Source organism: Prionailurus bengalensis, chromosome C2, assembly GCF_016509475.1.
Source record: "Prionailurus bengalensis isolate Pbe53 chromosome C2, Fcat_Pben_1.1_paternal_pri, whole genome shotgun sequence".
NCBI lineage: Eukaryota > Metazoa > Chordata > Mammalia > Carnivora > Felidae > Prionailurus > Prionailurus bengalensis.
In genome coordinates this window covers 157386661-157403480 of record NC_057350.1, presented here as the reverse complement: position 1 = coordinate 157403480, position 16820 = coordinate 157386661, and the positions used below count along the sequence as shown (strand labels likewise).

The 16820-nt window shown below is 44.5% G+C and overlaps 1 protein-coding gene and 1 non-coding gene across 9 annotated transcripts in view; both read right to left on the bottom strand.

The window, feature by feature from the left end:
• Nucleotides 1-15616, bottom strand: part of CNOT10 (CCR4-NOT transcription complex subunit 10) — a 72263-nt gene extending 56647 nt beyond the window's left edge. For 2 of the 8 annotated variants that reach the window (XM_043595840.1, XM_043595844.1), the window contains exon 1: nt 6175-6432. In XM_043595840.1, coding sequence (XP_043451775.1) covers nt 6175-6376 — 202 coding nt within the window. In that variant the 5' untranslated portion in view covers nt 6377-6432. Of the gene's footprint in view, nt 1-6174; nt 6433-15315 lie in introns of those variants that run through there. The other 6 variants (XM_043595842.1, XM_043595841.1, XM_043595846.1 and 3 more) reach the window with 5 other exon arrangements.
• On the bottom strand, nt 3895-3997 carry LOC122492494. The gene has a single exon (XR_006299672.1). It is a non-coding gene; the product is annotated as a U6 spliceosomal RNA (small nuclear RNA).
• Nucleotides 15617-16820: the final 1204 nt, after the last annotated feature.

The following is a 16820-nucleotide window of genomic DNA, read 5'->3' as shown; positions in this document are numbered from 1 at the left end:
TGAGCGCTGAGCCCAGCAGGGGGCTTGATCCCATGACCCTGGGATCATGACCTGAGTCGAAATCAAGAGTTGGACGTTCAACCCACCGAGCCACCCAGGTGCCCCAAGTATCCATATACACTCTAAGATTAATGATTCCTGCCCCACAATTTTGTATTTTCAAAATTAATTTTTTATTTGAAAACAGAATTCCAAAATAAGCATAAAAATCTCTGCTAAATCAAGTCTAAAACTACTCCAGTTCACTACTCTTAACTGCTCTGACAAATGCTTCAAAAAAATACTTTTTAACGAAAGCATCATCGATCCCAACTTTGCATGATGCGGTCACATGGTCTCAGCTCTTCTTGTCTCGACTAAGCCTCATCTATATATTGTGGCAGATGATTTTGGGGACAGGGACTGGCAGAAATCATGCTTTTCCTTAGGATTTGGGGCCTTGATGTCAGAGAAGTAACAAGAAGCTAAACCATGAAATCACACTCTGGAGACAACAGAGTTTCCTCTGTAGAGTTACATAGCAGTAGCCATAAAACATAGTTCCCATTCCACACTAAGAAACAAACCTGAGCTTTTGAAATTTTTTAAAGGAAAGAACTGGCAACAAAGTTATAAAAGTTAATAGGAATAAATACTTCCAGGTAACCACATCTACAGAGCCAAAAAAAAAAAAAAAAAAATTCAGCATCTAGTACATCAAGGGACCATAAAGAATGTTAAATCCTTTAACTCCATGTTTGAACAGATTTCAAAATCTTTCAGCCGTTTTCACATTTATTCAATGCCATAATAATAATTAAGCACTGGGAATGGGAACGGCAGGAAGGGGAGGAAAGAGACAGTGCCTTGAAAGCTACAGCAAACTGTAATGCTGATTATTTTAACTTCATTTAATCTCAAATCGATCACAACATTTCTTGCTTTGCTCTGAGGTACTGAGCTCAAAATACAACTTGTACTTAATAAAGATCAGTCTTTAGGGGTGCCTGGGTGGCTCAGTCGGTTAAGCATCCGACCTCGGCTGTCACGATCTCACGGTCCATGGGTTCGAGCCCCGCATCGGGCTCTGTGGTGACAGCTCAGAGCCTGGAGCCTGCTTCAGATTCTGTGTCTCCCTCTCTGTCTGCCCCTTCCCTGCTTGGGTTCTGTCTCTCTGTCTCAAAAATAAACAAACATTAAAAAAAAAAAAAAGATAAAGATCAGTCTTTAGAAACGGTCTTTTACTATTTGAAAATTTTCCCACTTAGAAAACTTTCTTTTGATTTAAAAAACTAACAAACAAACAAACAAAAAACACAAGGGTACCTGGGTGCCTCAATAGGGTAAGTGTCTGACTTTGGCTCAGGTCATGACCTCACAGTTCCTGCGTTAGACCACCGCCTTGGGCTCTGTGCTCAGAGTCTGGAGCCTCCTTCAGTTCTGTCTCCCTCTCTCTCTGCCCCTTCCCCACTCATACTCTCTCTCTCTCTCTCAAAATAACATTAATTTTTTTTTTTAAAAAAGGACATTCTCCTACATAACCAACTAAAATGGTCACACTAAGAAAAGTAACAATAAATCAATAATATCATCTAACAAACAATTTCCCTGATTGTTCTAAGAAGTATCTTATCACTGTATTTTTCCCTCCCAATCCGGGTATCAATCAAGGCTCACATATTTCCCTTAAACAGCTTTTGTTTCTCTTACTCCAGAGCACTTCCTCACCTTCTGCTGCTCCTCAAGTCACCACTTGTTTTAAAGTCTAAGCTGGGGCACCTGCGTGGCTCAGCCGCTTAAGCCTCCAGCTCTTGGTTTTGGCTCAGGCCATGATCTCATGGTTAGTAAGATGAAGCCAAGCTGACAGCACGGAGCCTGCGTGGGATTCTCTCTCTCCTTCTCTCTCTGCCCCTCCCCCTGCTCATGTGCTGTCTCAAAATAGAGAGAAAGAAACTTAAAAAAATAAATAAATAAAGAGTCTAAGATAGTTACCTTGTAGAATGTTCCATATTCTGGGTTTATCTGATTGTTTCCTCATGCATTTAGTCTAACATTTATGGCAAGAATATTATATATGGGATAATAAATATCAGTCATTTTTAACATTAATTTTTTTGAGAGACAGAGAATGGCGGGGGGCAAAGGGAGGTAGGTAGGGAGAATCTTAAGCAGGGCCCACACCCCAGAGCAGAGCCTGAGAGAATGGGGTGGGGGGTGGGCAGAGGGAGGGAGGGAAAATCTTAAGCAGGGCCCACACCCCAGAGCAGAGCCTGACGAGGGCTCCATCTCACAACCATGAGATCACAACCTGAGCGGAAGTCAAGAGTCGGACACTTAACCAACTGAGCCACCCACGTGCCCCAACATTTTAATTTTGTTTAAAAAATCTGCCTTTTGTTTTAAAAAGGTGACTTTTATGTTTCAGTCATCTCCCAAAGAATATTCTGGCTTTTTCAGTTTTACTCACCAACAAAAGCCCCACGCACCATTAACGGAATACCAACGGAAAGCATAAATAGGATGCATGGGCTGCAAACACAGGTACGTGAGGGTGATGCCATTGTTGACGACTCAGAATAACAAATTCATCAGACTATCAAAGTCTCACAATATTTGAATTTATTTACACAAGAGTTTTTTTCAGATAGAATTGTCGCTCCAGCCTGGAATCTAAAGACCTCCAAAGCTTGAACCGAGGTTAAAAAAAAAACGGAGATAAGAAAGCCCTTTTTGGAGTTATTGGGAGGCTTCACCGAGAATATACGTGAAGTGATGAGAATGTATCCGGCCGAGTAGGTCCCCCTATGTGGCATGGCGGTGCAGACTTTATTGTTCCAACACACAGATGGGACCCGGGAGCACGGGGAGGTAGAGCCAATACCTGGAACTGAAGTAAGAGGACCAAAACTCTCGTGCCACTTCTGAAATTACACAGTTGATACACAAGTGGAACTGGGGCAAATATCAGTTTTCCTAGTTACTAAAGAGCATCTGTATTAGATGGCTTTTAGGGTGCCCTCCAAGTCAGAAATTCAGCAACCCCAAACAAGCTTCTATAAAGCAGTGGATACGTCTGTGCACAAAGCAACACGATCCAACTCAAGTAGCAATGGAAGACAAATCTCCAAGTGGGGAGGTAGGGCAGATCATCTTGTCCCCCAGATTTACGACTCAATAATTCCTACAAACACTACCCTCGCCATCACCGCAAGCTTCCCAGAAGACAGTGTTCATTCCTTAACCTTGACCGTGAAGAAACGCACAACACTCGCCTGAGAGTCGTTTTTTTTTTTTTTTTTAACTGTGACAGTATGGCTTGAATATAATAAATTCAGGCCATACATCCAATTAATAAATAGCTGAGAGACCATAAGGGTCAAGCACCATTCTAAGTGCAAGGGATCGACACATGAGCCACACAGACAGGGCTCCCGCACTTGAGAAACTCAGAGGTTCCTTGCGGAGATAAGATGCAAACCCGTGATTCCGGGTGTGACTAATGCCATGGCAATAACAAGGGCTGTGAGAGGGCACAGAGATGGCAAGTGAGGTCGGACCTAACTCAGAAGTCAGGTATGGGAAGTCCTGAGGAAACAGGGCTCCAAATGTAAGCTGCTTGCAGCTTTGAAACAACCACCACTCCTTCCGGCCCCGGCTACACCAAGTTCTAGCTTGAGATACTATCTGCGCCTCCCTTCTACACCACCTGCGACTTCTCCGCAATTGTAACAATAAAGCTAACACGCTTTGAGGGCTCACAAGGTGTTAGGCAAGTAAGCACCTCAAACAGGGTAACTCATCTAATCTTCAAAGCAAGCTCTCAGGAGGGGCTTCTTTCTGGGTGTGTAAGGAGTCATTCAACTATGTACATTCATGATGTGGGCATTTTTTTTTTTAACATTCCAAACACAGTACAGAAATACAAAATGCTTCGTGAATTTGCGTGTCCTCCTGCACGGGGGTGGTGCTAATCTCTGCACTGTTCCTATTTTAGTATATGTGCTGCCGAAGCAAACACAATGTGGGCATTTTTGAAACTATCTAGAAACCTATATTCCAGGAGCGTTCCAAAGAACCAGTCATGCACAGAGCTGACTCTGGGAGCCCTGGCCTGGTACATCCTGGCCGTCAGTAAAGATTCCCAACTGCCCTCTCTCAAGAGGGCAACACGGTGCAACGAAAACTGTACAAACCTCGGAATCAGTCACATCTTCAGTCGGCCTCCCCTTGGCCACCTAAACTCTCTGCTTACAGATGCTAAGTAAGTACTGGCTCTCTCCCCTTCCTTCTGGCAAAACAACCAACAATTCTGGCAGTTTCAAAAACGGACATATATATATGTATGTATACACACACACACACACACACACACACACACACACACACACACACAATTCTGCGCTCTAAACATACAATTAACAGTGAAAACAGCTTTAGCATGACTTGATTATGGAACGGCCTTTAGATCACTGTCAAATCCCCGGTAGACGGCACAGTCTTGAGAATCGCCACTTAACATCAAGAACAAAACATAACCTGTGCTAAGTGAACTTATCTAAGACTTAGATCTGCCCTACAAAAAAAAAAAAAAAAGTATTCTGGTATCTGGGTCTTTCACAAGTGTTACTTCTGATACAGTTAGCAGACAAAGGGCGCCTGGCTTGCTCAGTAGGAACAGCACGCAGCTCTGGATCTCAGCGCCGTGAGTCCGGGTCCGACACTGGGTGTAGAGACTACTTACATAAAACTTAAAAAATTATATAAAATGAAACAGGAAAAAAAGTTAGCAGATAAATTAAGATTTCGCTTCTACTTCAGCATACAGATAAATAAGAATTGAGTCCTTATGGGGGGAGGAAAGCTAACAGTTTATTGGAGAAAAGTTTAAAAGGACATCGTTAAACAGTTTTTTCTTTAGAAAGCCAAACAATGAGTTATTGTTAACCCAACTGTTTACACAATACATCTGTTTTGCAAAATTTTCAGGTGCACAAGAACAGTAAGGAGCCATTACTTTTAAATGTGTAAAAATGGGACCCAGGATTTCAAAGCTCCAGAAAGAATGAGTTTAGATTAAAGCAGAACACTATACCGCATATGTATCTGTCATAAAATTTTAACAATGAATACAAAACTTTAAAAACGTTTAGGAAAACCAGAGTGTTTAAAACATTTATCTTCCCTCCCAAGGAAGTGCATTAAATTTAGACCAAATGTCAAAATTTCTTAGTTTGCCATCGAGTTCTCCCCGCAGCTTCTTCTAAAATGTATGCTCTCGGGGCACCTGGGAGACTCAGTCAGCTAAGCGTCTGACACTGAGCTCAGGGGACAGCTGAGACGGAGCCCCGTGCCGGGCTCTATGCTGGCAGCGCTAAGCCTGCTTGGGATTCTCTCTCTCCCGCTCTCTCTGCCCCTCCACCGCTCACACATGCACGTCTTCTCTCTCAAAATAAATAAATGAACTTTAAGAAATAAAAAAATCATAAAAAATAAGATACACCGTCTCTAGGTTACTTTTTAAGTTTTTTTTAAGTTTATTCATTCATTCTGAGAGAGACTGAGAGAGCACACAAGCTGGAGAAGGGTGGAGGGAGAGAATCCCAAGCAGGCTTGGTCGTCCACACTGAGCCGGTCGAGGGGCTCGATCCCACGAACCCTGAGATCACAAACTGAGCCGAAATCAAGAGTCGGATGCTTAACCGACTGAGCCACCCAGGCACCCCTCTAGGTTACATTCTTTGACAGGCCCAACTGCCAAAAAGTGATTTATAAATACTGTAAAGCAAGGGGAAATACCCAACAAGTCAGCAACGCACTGAAGAGTTTAGGCTTCTACTCTGCATCATCGTTACCCTCTAGGAACTATAAAAGTCTCCTATAATCTTCCTGAGAAAGAGAAGCCAGCTTGAAGATAAACAAACTAGACTCTAAGGCTTACAAGAGAGTCTGAAATTCCCATTTCTACAGACGTTTTGGAGAACAGAGCTCAAGAAACAGCCTTTTACCAGTTAACCATTATTTTATCTGCATTTTAACTTCAAGATAAAACTGTGAAACAAAAACACTCCAATGGGATCACTATTTTTGTTTTCTTTGTTATCTTTCTCTACTTTTCAAGTTTCCTATAAGGCATGGGTGTTATTTTTGTAGTCAGGTTTTTAAAACCTAGATTATTTGTGACTGCGGAGTTCTTACCGGAAAGAGTCTGCACATAATTCCACAACATGTCTTTATTTGTCCAAAAGTAGTCTCCGTTGCCGATTGTAAGAGAAAATGGCCCTTCATCCTTAAACCTGACTTTCCTTCTACTCTGGCCTAACGAACATGGCTGAGCTTCTAGGCGTACAGGGCTCTTAGGCACACAAACCCGGACACCCTTTAAGCCAACAGGCTTCATTTTGAACCAAACAATTGCCTTTAGGTCTGAACTAAGTCGAAAAGAAACACACTGCTTTTTCAAAACTGAAAAGTCAGTTAACTGAACGCACAGATACATTCCAATACAGAATGCTAACAATTCAAATCTGACTGCAGGAGGTTCTTCCACACAAGCTACCTTTTCAAAATATAGCTCAATGATTTTCAAGAAAGGACATTTTTTCCTAAGGAAAAAATAATGTTAAGGCCTAAGGAAACCCACTGGTACACTCACAAAATAGTGCTGATTCCTTTGTGAAGGCAAGTTTTAAAAAAGGACGCCATCCAAAAGAAAAATAATTCACATCTGCCAAGGTCACCATAAAGTTCACACACCCTGTGTGGTTTCCTATCACTTGGACAAGCGTCTCTGATTTATCAAAACCCTATATATAACAGCTGATTAGTATACAGCTCAGAGAAACACTATGTGACCAGCACTGCCTCAGACTTGAGCACTCTGTCCAGCACTACAGAAATAAAGGAAGAGAATATCAACGATCAGTAACAACATGCTTTGGGGAAGACAGACAAAGCAGATCTCTACCACTGCTGAGTTATCTTGGTTTTTATTTTTAATGTTTTTTAATGTCTATTATTTACTTTTTTAACGTTTATTTATTTTTGAGACAGAGACAGAGCATGAACGGGGGAGGGTCAGAGAGAGACGGAGACACAGGATCCGAAACAGGCTCCAGGCTCTGAGCTGTCAGCACAGAGCCCGACGCGGGGCTTGAACTCACGGACCGTGAGATCATGACCTGAGCCGAAGTCGGACGCTCAACCGACTGAGCCACCCAGGCGCCCCTAATGTTTATTATTTTTGAGAGAGAGAGAGAGAGAGAGACAGATCGTGAATGGGGGGAGGGGCAGAGAGAGAGAGGGAGACACAGAATCCAAAGCAGACTCCAGGCTCTCAGCTGTCGGCACAGAGCCCGAAGCAGGGCTCAAACTCACAAACCGTAAGATCATGACCTGAGCCGAAGTCCAACGCTAAACCGACTGAGCCACCCAGGCGCCCAAGATTTATTTGTTAAGTAATCTCTGCACCCAACCTGGGGCTCGAACTCACAACCCCAAGATCAAGAGCTGCATGCTCCACTGAATGAGCCAGCCAGATGCCCCTGCTGAGGAGTATGTTTTTATTTTTGTATCTGAGACTAGTATTTATTTATTTGCTTTTTTTTTTTAATCTTCATTTATTTTTGAGAGAGAGACAGAGTATGAGTAGGGGAGGGGCAGAGAGAAAGAGGGAAACACGGACTTGGAAACAGGCTGCAGGTTCTGAGCTGTCAGCACAGAGCCTGATGTGGGGATCGAACTCACAAACCAGAGATCCTGACCTGAGCCGAAGTCAGACCCTCAACCACCGAGCCACCCAGGTACCCCTCTATTTGCTTGTTTTTTTTTTGTTTTTTTTTTTTTTTTTTAATTTTTTTTTTTCAACGTTTATTTATTTTTGGGACAGAGAGAGACAGAGCATGAACGGGGGAGGGGCAGAGAGAGAGGGAGACACAGAATCGGAAACAGGCTCCAGGCTCTGAGCCATCAGCCCAGAGCCTGACGCGGGGCTCGAACTCACGGACCGAGAGATCGTGACCTGGCTGAAGTCGGACGCTTAACCGACTGCGCCACCCAGGCGCCCCTATTTGCTTGTTTTTGAGAGTAGTTTTTATATACAGAAAAGAGACCGTTTTTTAAATATTAATACTTGATTTATTAATGTTACAAATTCAGAAAGTGTAGATTTTCCTCAAACTTTTATATTCAACTTAGACTTTTCTAAGATTTTATTTTTTATAATATTTTAAAGTTTATTTATTTTGAAAGAGAGCAAAAGCGCGTGCGCGAACAGGGGAGGGGCACAGAGAGAATCCCAAGCCGACTCTGCAGGGCCAGCACAGAGCCTGACATGGGGCTCAAACTCATGAAACTGTGAAATCATGACCTGAGCTGAAATCAAGACTTGGACGTTCAACTGACTAAACCACCCAGGTGCCCTTAAGATTTTATTTTTAGGGGCGCCTGGGTGGCTCAGTCAGTTTAGCTATCCGACTTCGACTCAGGTCATGATCTCGCGGTTTGTGGGTTCAAGCCCCGCGTCCGGCTCTGTGTTAATAGCTCAGAGCCTGAAGCCTGCTTCGGATTCTGTGTCTCCCTCTCTCTCTGCCCCTCCTCCGCTTGTGTTCTGTCTCTCTCTCAAAAATGAATAAATGTAAAAACAAAATTTTTTTAAAAATTAAAGAAAAAAAAGATTTTATTTTTAAGTCATCTCTTTACCCAATGTGGGGCTCAAAGTCACGATTGGAGATCAAGAGTCTCATGCTCCTCTGAGTGAGCCAGCCAGGAGTCCCTCAACTTAGACGTTCTATTTGGAGTTCTAATTTTAAAGGGATGTGATGAACGTTTGATCGCCTTTACAACGTTAAACACTCTTCAGACATAAAATTTTAACTACCTTAAATATTTCATACATTCAATTTTAAGTACAGTTGACTTAAAAAGATAATTTTCTGAGAACTTAAATCTAAAAATTAAACTTATGAAAATAGTGACTGAGGTATTCTTTAATATCCATGCAATAATATAGTTAAAATTAAAATGAAAGTTCACAAGTATAAATCAACTATTCACTCAACTATACATTTAAAATTGGAGAAGCACCTGGTTGGCTCAGTTGGTTAAGCATCCGACTCTTGGTTTTGGCTCAGGTCACGATCTCACGGTTTGTGAGATCAAGCCCCACATTGGGCTCTGTGCCGACAGCACAGAGTCTGCTTGGGATTCTGTTTCTCTCTGCCCCTCTCCTGCTTGCACTCTTTCTCTCTCAAAATAAAGTAATAAAAAAAAAAAATTGGAATCCTAAGACCAATGTATTACTCTAAATTCCTAAACATTAACAACACTTAAAAGCATGAAATGTAGGTCACTATTACATCAACTCCTTATCCTAAAAACTAGTAAATGCAAAGGATGAGTTTTCAAGTTTTTAACATTTAACATGCCTTTCTGGGAAGAATTATAGTTCATCCCCAGATAATTAATACAGGAGAGCTGTTCTTTGCAGAATATCAGCAAATAAATGTCAGCAGCAATGGAACTAGAAAAAGTACCACCTTGCAGCCCCCCCCCCCATGAGCCCCCCCAGACACAACTGGCCACCAATGGTGGATGTTTATATTATTCTAAATTATGATCCATTAGATCACTTCTAATTATAACTGGAAAAAGATGTTCCTATCACTACCTCACCAAATTGACCAAACTTGGCATCACCAATGGTGGACAAATCGAAACTGACATCATGTAGTGTATATAAAGTATACAGAATCACCTAAAAATATACAAATATGGTAAATCTAAATCTAACCAAGCCTGAGAAGTAACTTTCAGTTCACAGAAAATATAGAAGACAAGGACCAAGGACAAGGATACCAGGAAGAAACAATCAGACAAATCCGGAATGTGGGGTATTATACAAGACAACTGACTTCGTCTCTTCAAAAGATCACTGTCATGCAACAAAACAAAACAAAACAAAAAGGGAGATACTGGGAATGAAGACACTGAAGAGACCTAAAAAATATAATGTGTGAATCTTGACTGGATCTTAGTTTGAAAAGCACAGGTGGTTTTTGTAACTGATTAGTTTCAGGTGCACAACACGTTGATTCAACTCTGTATTACTTGGCACTCACCACAGTAAGTGTGGTCACTGTATTGTTGACTCTCTTCCCTGGGCTGTACTTTTCATCATTTTGCCTTATTATTACCTTATTAACTGATACTTTGTCAGGTAAGTACAGCTTACTTTGGGGAAGTTCAGTGTATTTAAATAGTAATTTTCTAAAGTATGACAAGGGTTATATCGGTGAAAGGCCTTATTTAAAAAAAGTGCATGGTGAAATATTTAGAGATGAAATATCTGTAACTATTCAACATTGGGGCGCCCGGGTGGCCCAGGTAGTTGAGCGTCCAACTTTTGATTTCAGCTCAGGTCACGAGATGGAGCCCCGCATCCGGCTCTCGCTTTCAACACTGAGCCTGCTCGGGATTCTCTCTCTCCTCTCTGCCCCTCCCCCCAACTCATGCTCTCTCAACATAAATAAACTTAAAAACAAAAGAAATATTCAACATTAAGAATTTTAGCTAGATAAAGAAGAAGTAACTACTGCAAAATGTAACAATTGTTAAACTAGGTGGTGGGTATATGGATACTCATTTTTTCAATTTTTTTGGATGTTTGAAATCACTTGTAATACGAAGCTGAAAAAATACCAAATATGCAGATTCTCTACTGAACCCTGAAGAAAGCAAACGGCAGGACAGTACCACGTCATCTGCACATATATTTTATTTTTATTTTTTGATGTTAGAGAGAGAGAAAGCATGAAGCAGGGTAGAGAAGCAGAGGGAGAAAAGAGAAAATCTTAACCCATGACCCTGGGATCATGACCTGAGCCCAAATCAAGAGTCGGATGTTCAAATGACTGAGCCATATATATTTTTAAGTCAGTGTGAGCTTGGGTAGGTGTAGACAAGTCTGGAAGAACACACAAACTCAGTATTGGCTACCTGGAGACAGGAATTGGGTAGGGGCAATAGAGGACTTGATAGTTTTTTACCTTATACATTTAATAATAATAATAATCAGTTTTGGGTGTCTTTAATAAAATAAAAATAGCCTTGGCTTAAAATCTTCCCATTCGTTTGTTCTTCTTATCATTTTTATGGCCATCCCGGCTTAAAATTTTAAAGCTATCTTTGAAAGCTGATTTCATATTACCCATCAGGTCAGGCTCTACCTTTCCCTTATTCATAATATTATCAACCTTTTTCTACGAAGCCTACTACAGCCATGCCCACGGTCCAAATTCCCAGATAAATTCAAATCTAGGATTTTGTGTCCTAATTCCAGTCACTTTCTCCTCTCAGATGACCATAAAAATCAAAGTCAAATAAATCACCCTAAAACACTGTTGGTACTTCCTTAGTAAAAAATGAAACCAGTTTCACACCACTTTTATATGTCATACAGGGACACGGACCTCGTGAGTCCCCCACTGCCCCCTTGAGCCTTTGTCTTTGGTCGGTCTCCATCCGTCCTCCCTCTACAATTTGGTCTCATACAAATCAGGGTGGGAGAACTGCTGGCCGATCAGTCACTGAGAAGCCATACGATCCAGAAGCACGGGCAAATGTGTCTCCCACGGAATGAGTCTTTACCAACTAGAAACAGGAAACAGGAGGAAGCTGGACCGCTAAGCTATCCCTTTCCTCTCTCTCATATGGACTACCCTGAAGTGCAGTGTCTCCCTGCAGCCCTTTCGGAAAAACCCCACATGCAAGCGGCCTGCTCTCTCTCAGCTCAGGGAGGAACAGGAGCCAAGTATGTAACAGACCGCACCTCCCTCGGCCTGGCCTTCTCCTCTCTCACCTCTACCACTCTGCGTTTGCACCTTCCAAACTGAGAGCACTCGAGTTGGGTTCTGCTTCTCAAAGGATGTGAGCTAAAACAAACACCTGACCCCAGGTGAGGCACACAAGCAACAACCCTGTGAGTAGATAAACTAAAACGCTATTAAAAGTTAGAGGGCGGGGGCGCCTGGGTGGCGCAGTCGGTTAAGCGTCCGACTTCAGCCAGGTCACGATCTTGCGGTCCGTGAGTTCGAGCCCCGCGTCAGGCTCTGGGCTGATGGCTCAGAGCCTGGAGCCTGTTTCCAATTCTGTGTCTCCCTCTCTCTCTGCCCCTCCCCCGTTCATGCTCTGTCTCTCTCTGTCCCAAAAATAAATAAACGTTGAAAAAAAAAAATTAAAAAAAAAAAAAAGTTAGAGGGCGCCTGGCTGGCACAGTCGGTGGAACACGCGACTCTGATCTCAGGGTTGTAAGTTCGAGGCCCACATTGGGTGCAGAGCCTACTTAGAAATGAAATCTCACGGGCGCCTGGGTGGCTCAGTCGGTTAAGCATCGGACTTCGGCTCAGGTCAGGATCTCGTGGTCCGTGGTTTCGAGACCTGCTTTGGGCTCTTGCGCTGACAGCTCAGAGCCTGGAGCCTGATTCAGATTCTCTCTCTCTCTCTGCTCCTCCCCTACTTGTTTTCTATCTCATCTCTCAAAAATAAACAAACGTAAAAGAATTTTTTTAATAAAATGTTAAAAAAATACACGAGTAAGTTGGAAAACTGTTAGGACCCCCATTTTGCAAATGAGAAACTGAGGTTCAACTAAGAACCCTGCGTAAAGAGTAAGCCTTTCTGCTTACCTACTATACCCAATCAGTCACAAAATGTTACCTCTAAGAGAGTGATTCCTTTTCTACCCAATCCATTCTTAACAGGGTCCTTGCTCTCAGTTATCCTTGGTCCTCTTACTTCCTTTTCTTACAATATTCATCACAACTTAAACTCACAAGTATTTTTTTAGTTTACGTGTTTGTCTTTCATACCATAAGCTCCATGATTACAGAGATTATGTCAGTGCCTGGCAAGGCAGGCCATGGGTAAATATTTACTGAATAAATTACTATAGCACTAGCTGCTTTTAGCTAGTCTTTGGGCTTCCGGTCTTGTTTCACTTTAACCTCCCCCTTCCCACGCTGTGATCAGGTCACTTTCTTACGTGCTTTCACGGGTCTCTTTTCTTACCCTCCGTGACAAGGGCCCTGAGCTCAGGAGCTCAGAGATGAAGCAGCATGTAAGCTAGACCATGAGGGGCACCCGGGTGGTTCAGCCGGTTAAGCGTCTGACTCTCGATCTTGGCTCAGGTCCTGGTCTCATGGTTGGTGACTTTGAGCCCCACATCTCATTAGGCTCTGTGCTGACAGTGCGGAGCCTGCTTGGGATTCTCTCACCCCCTGCCCCCCTCCACCCTTCCCCTGCTCGGCCCTCTCTCTCTCTCTCAAAATAAATCAACTTGTAAAAAACGTTATTAATATTAAAAAAAAAAAAAAAAAAAAAGCCTTTGAATGAGGAGCGTGTTTACCAAAGAGAAAAGAAAATCGAAGGCACTACCACTCAGCAGCTCAGAGGAACAGTATGTCCAAGAGTCGTTTCTGGGGTGAAGAGGTAGGTGTGCGGATACGGAAACGTCGGCTGGAAACACATGGTGTAGTTTCACGAATGACATGTAGGCAAGAGGATGTGATGCACACGAGATGGCATAAGCTTAGAAGGTGTACAGGCATCGGAATGCTTTGCTGCAATTAGCGTCTCAGACATCAACAGACAACAGTGAGAAGAGCAGACCGGACGCGAAGAGAGAGGGACGGCAGTCAGAAGGCGGCCTCGCGCGAGGGAGACATTAGGAGATAAAGGCTAGAATCACAGCAGGTGAAGCGGGGACGGAGAGGAGGCGGCCAGATCCAAGGAGACCACTCTGAACACTCGGCTGGATACCAACGTAACGTCATCTAGGCGAGACGTTTCCTACCACGTGGCTACGTAACGTCATCTAGGTGAGACGTTTCCTACCACGTGGCTACGAAGCTTCAGCCAAAGACACGGCGCCGAATCACCGTGGGCCTCGTTCCTCCACTACCTGCGTTACGCGTGGCACACGTTACCAGATGGCAGTGCCACCCAGCGGCGCTGTCCTTACGGACTAAACAGGACACGTCGGCGGCACGGAGCGAGTCATTCCGTTTCTTCAACATCCAACACGGTGCCTGGGGCCCAATCTTCGTGAGTGAATGAAGGGACAGGTATGAGAATACTTCACGGCAGGACTTGGAAACCGGACAGGCCTTAGGCCTTTTTTAAAAAGCCCATTCCAAGCAAGCGCAGGGATATGGCCAAGTAGGAACCGTAAACCCGGGACGCAGAGACGCTGCCTTCAGTTAAGGACGGAAGATGTCGGACAGCTTGGTCCGGCCCTGGAAAAGCCACGCTGATTTCCCGCCTGGAACATTCTCGCTATCCAGCCTGCCCCATTCCATACGGTCACTCTGTCATTTCATGGGAGTTTCTGCTCAGTTACCACCCCCACCAGAAGCCTCCTGGGACCAGCCCACCTAACATTCTACAGCACACTCTATTATCCTCAACTTGTAAACTTTTTCTGTATGGTTTTCCTTCTCAGCAGACTGCTGCAGAGATCTTTTAACAAATTTCCGATAGCAGGACTGGCTCACTTTCGTTTCAAATCTAGTCCATCAGTCATTGAGATCAAAACCTTCAGAATACTGAGATGAGCTTTTTACAGTGAAATCTTTAGAAAAGACAAAGTGTTGACCACTTCTAAGACTTGCGAGTGAAGTTCTTCCAATGAACCTGGATGCCGCAGAGAATATTCACTTCTTACAGGAAACATACGGCAGACCCTCCCGGAGGCAGGCAGGAAAGAATTTTATACATCTTAACGGAGAAGACTCTAGGGATGGGGTACTAATCCATAAAGAAATCAGTCGAAATTAAATGAGCTAACCTTGAGGAACTAGGGGAAAATAGGTCCTAAGCTCAAAGTATTAGCACAGAACGAAGAGAGACACTTCAGTTTTAGGACTATTTAAACAGTTTTCACAAAGCTAACTTCATAGGACATCGCTGACCAGAGGCAGGCTCACGTGGGCGAAATAGCCCAGGTGAGCCCTATCCTGAGCCAGGGGACATAAGGCACCCGTGTGCTGCGGGGTGATCCGCCTTCCCCCCTGGAAAACCGAAAAGCCCGTGAAGTGGCCACACAAATGTAAGTCCGATATTCCGGCGAGCGGGGCAAAGGCGGTCGGTGGCGGCTTCATACTGCACTTACGTAAAAAAAAAAACTACCGGCCTTGGGGCCCAAAGACTCACGTTAGGGGCGGCCAAGGGAGAGGACGGGGGAGAGGAACGCACACCCAAATTAAAGTCACCCTCGGGTCCCCACCCCCTAGTCCCCACCTACTCAGCGCCAGGGTCCGCCCGCCCCGGGCGTGGGCGCCTCACCTGCAGGCTTGTCTGCAGCCATCTTCCCACTCCAGCTTGGGTTCTTCCCCGCGGGTGGCGTGGCCTCGACTCCAGCTGCCGAGCGGGCCGCGGTCCTGGGCCTCGGAGAACGACTCTGTGCCCACCGCGGCTCCGGGCCCCTGAGTTCCGGCCTGGGGAGTGGGTAGACGGCGGGCTGAGGAAGTGACGAAGGCTAGTTCGCGTCGTCTAGCAACAGGAGACAGCGTCTCCAGCCGGCCTCCCGCCACACTCGGCTTCCGCTCCGCGACATCCTCAGACACGCCACTTCCGGGGGCCGCCGCCCGTGTGGGAACGGCGGCCAGCCCCGCCCCACGCTGGCGTCGTCCTGCGCGCTCCGCCCCCGGCGGCCAGTGCGTCTGCGTGCGCGCGCGCCCGGCCGGAAGTGCGCTCGCGTGGAGTTGTGGGCGCGTGGTGGGTTTGCCGGTTGGGATCGTGGGGTGAGTGCCTCTTGCTTATCGTGATTAAAATACCTTGGTGTCGGGGCTCTCGTCCCTCCCGCAGTTTACGTAAAATAGCACTAGTAACACCTGTCATCTGTGCGCTAAGCATTGCCCCTTGCACTTGGCCTGTAAGCTCTCGCTGATTTCTCACAATTCTGTGAGAAGGCACTGTTGCAGTTGGCGTTTGAAAAGAAAACATTTTAGAATAGTTTTAGCTTTACAGAAGATTGCAACGGCGATGCATAGAGTTCCTGCATACTCCTGACCTAGAGTCCCCTGTTGTGAGCCTCTTAAATTTTGACTAAGTTACCATGGTACGTCTGTCACATCTAAGAAACCACCTTGACTGGTACATTACTATATGAATTTCACCAGTTTTCCCCGATGTCTCTTTTCTGTTCCAGTATTCTGTCAAAAGACACGACATTACACATATTCATTATGTCTTCTTAGGCCATGCTTGGCTGATAGTTTCTCAGGTTTTTCTTGTTCTTGACAATCTTGACAGCTTTAAGGAGTACTGGTCAGGATTTTTGAAGTATGCTCTTTGATTTGGGTTTCCCAATATTTTGTTCATGGTTATGAAGCTGGCACCCAGACCTCCAACTTGTCAATTCAAAACGTTAATGGTCATATTGGTGAAGTTTTGGGGCGATGGTGGGGTCTGGAGCCGACGGCCAAGAAAGTCCTCGAAGACGTCTTTGGTGCAAAAAGGTGATTTTATTAAAACATGGGGAGAGGACCCGTGGGCAGAAAGAGCTGCCCTGGGGTTGTGACGGGTGACTGATTATATATCGTCAGGTAGGGAGGAGGTTAGGGATAGGTTAAGACTCTAAGGAATTTCGGAAGCAAGGTTTCCAGGACCTTGAGAGGCTAGGTGCTGTTGGGAAAACACCATTTATTACCGTTTAGTAAAACCTCAGTCATGAGACCCAGATATACATCTGTATATCAGGGGGCCATAAGCTTAGAATATGATTGCCAGCTTATATCTTGGGGGTGTTGAGATACAGGAAGTCTCCAAAGGAATTTTTGTAACGTTAA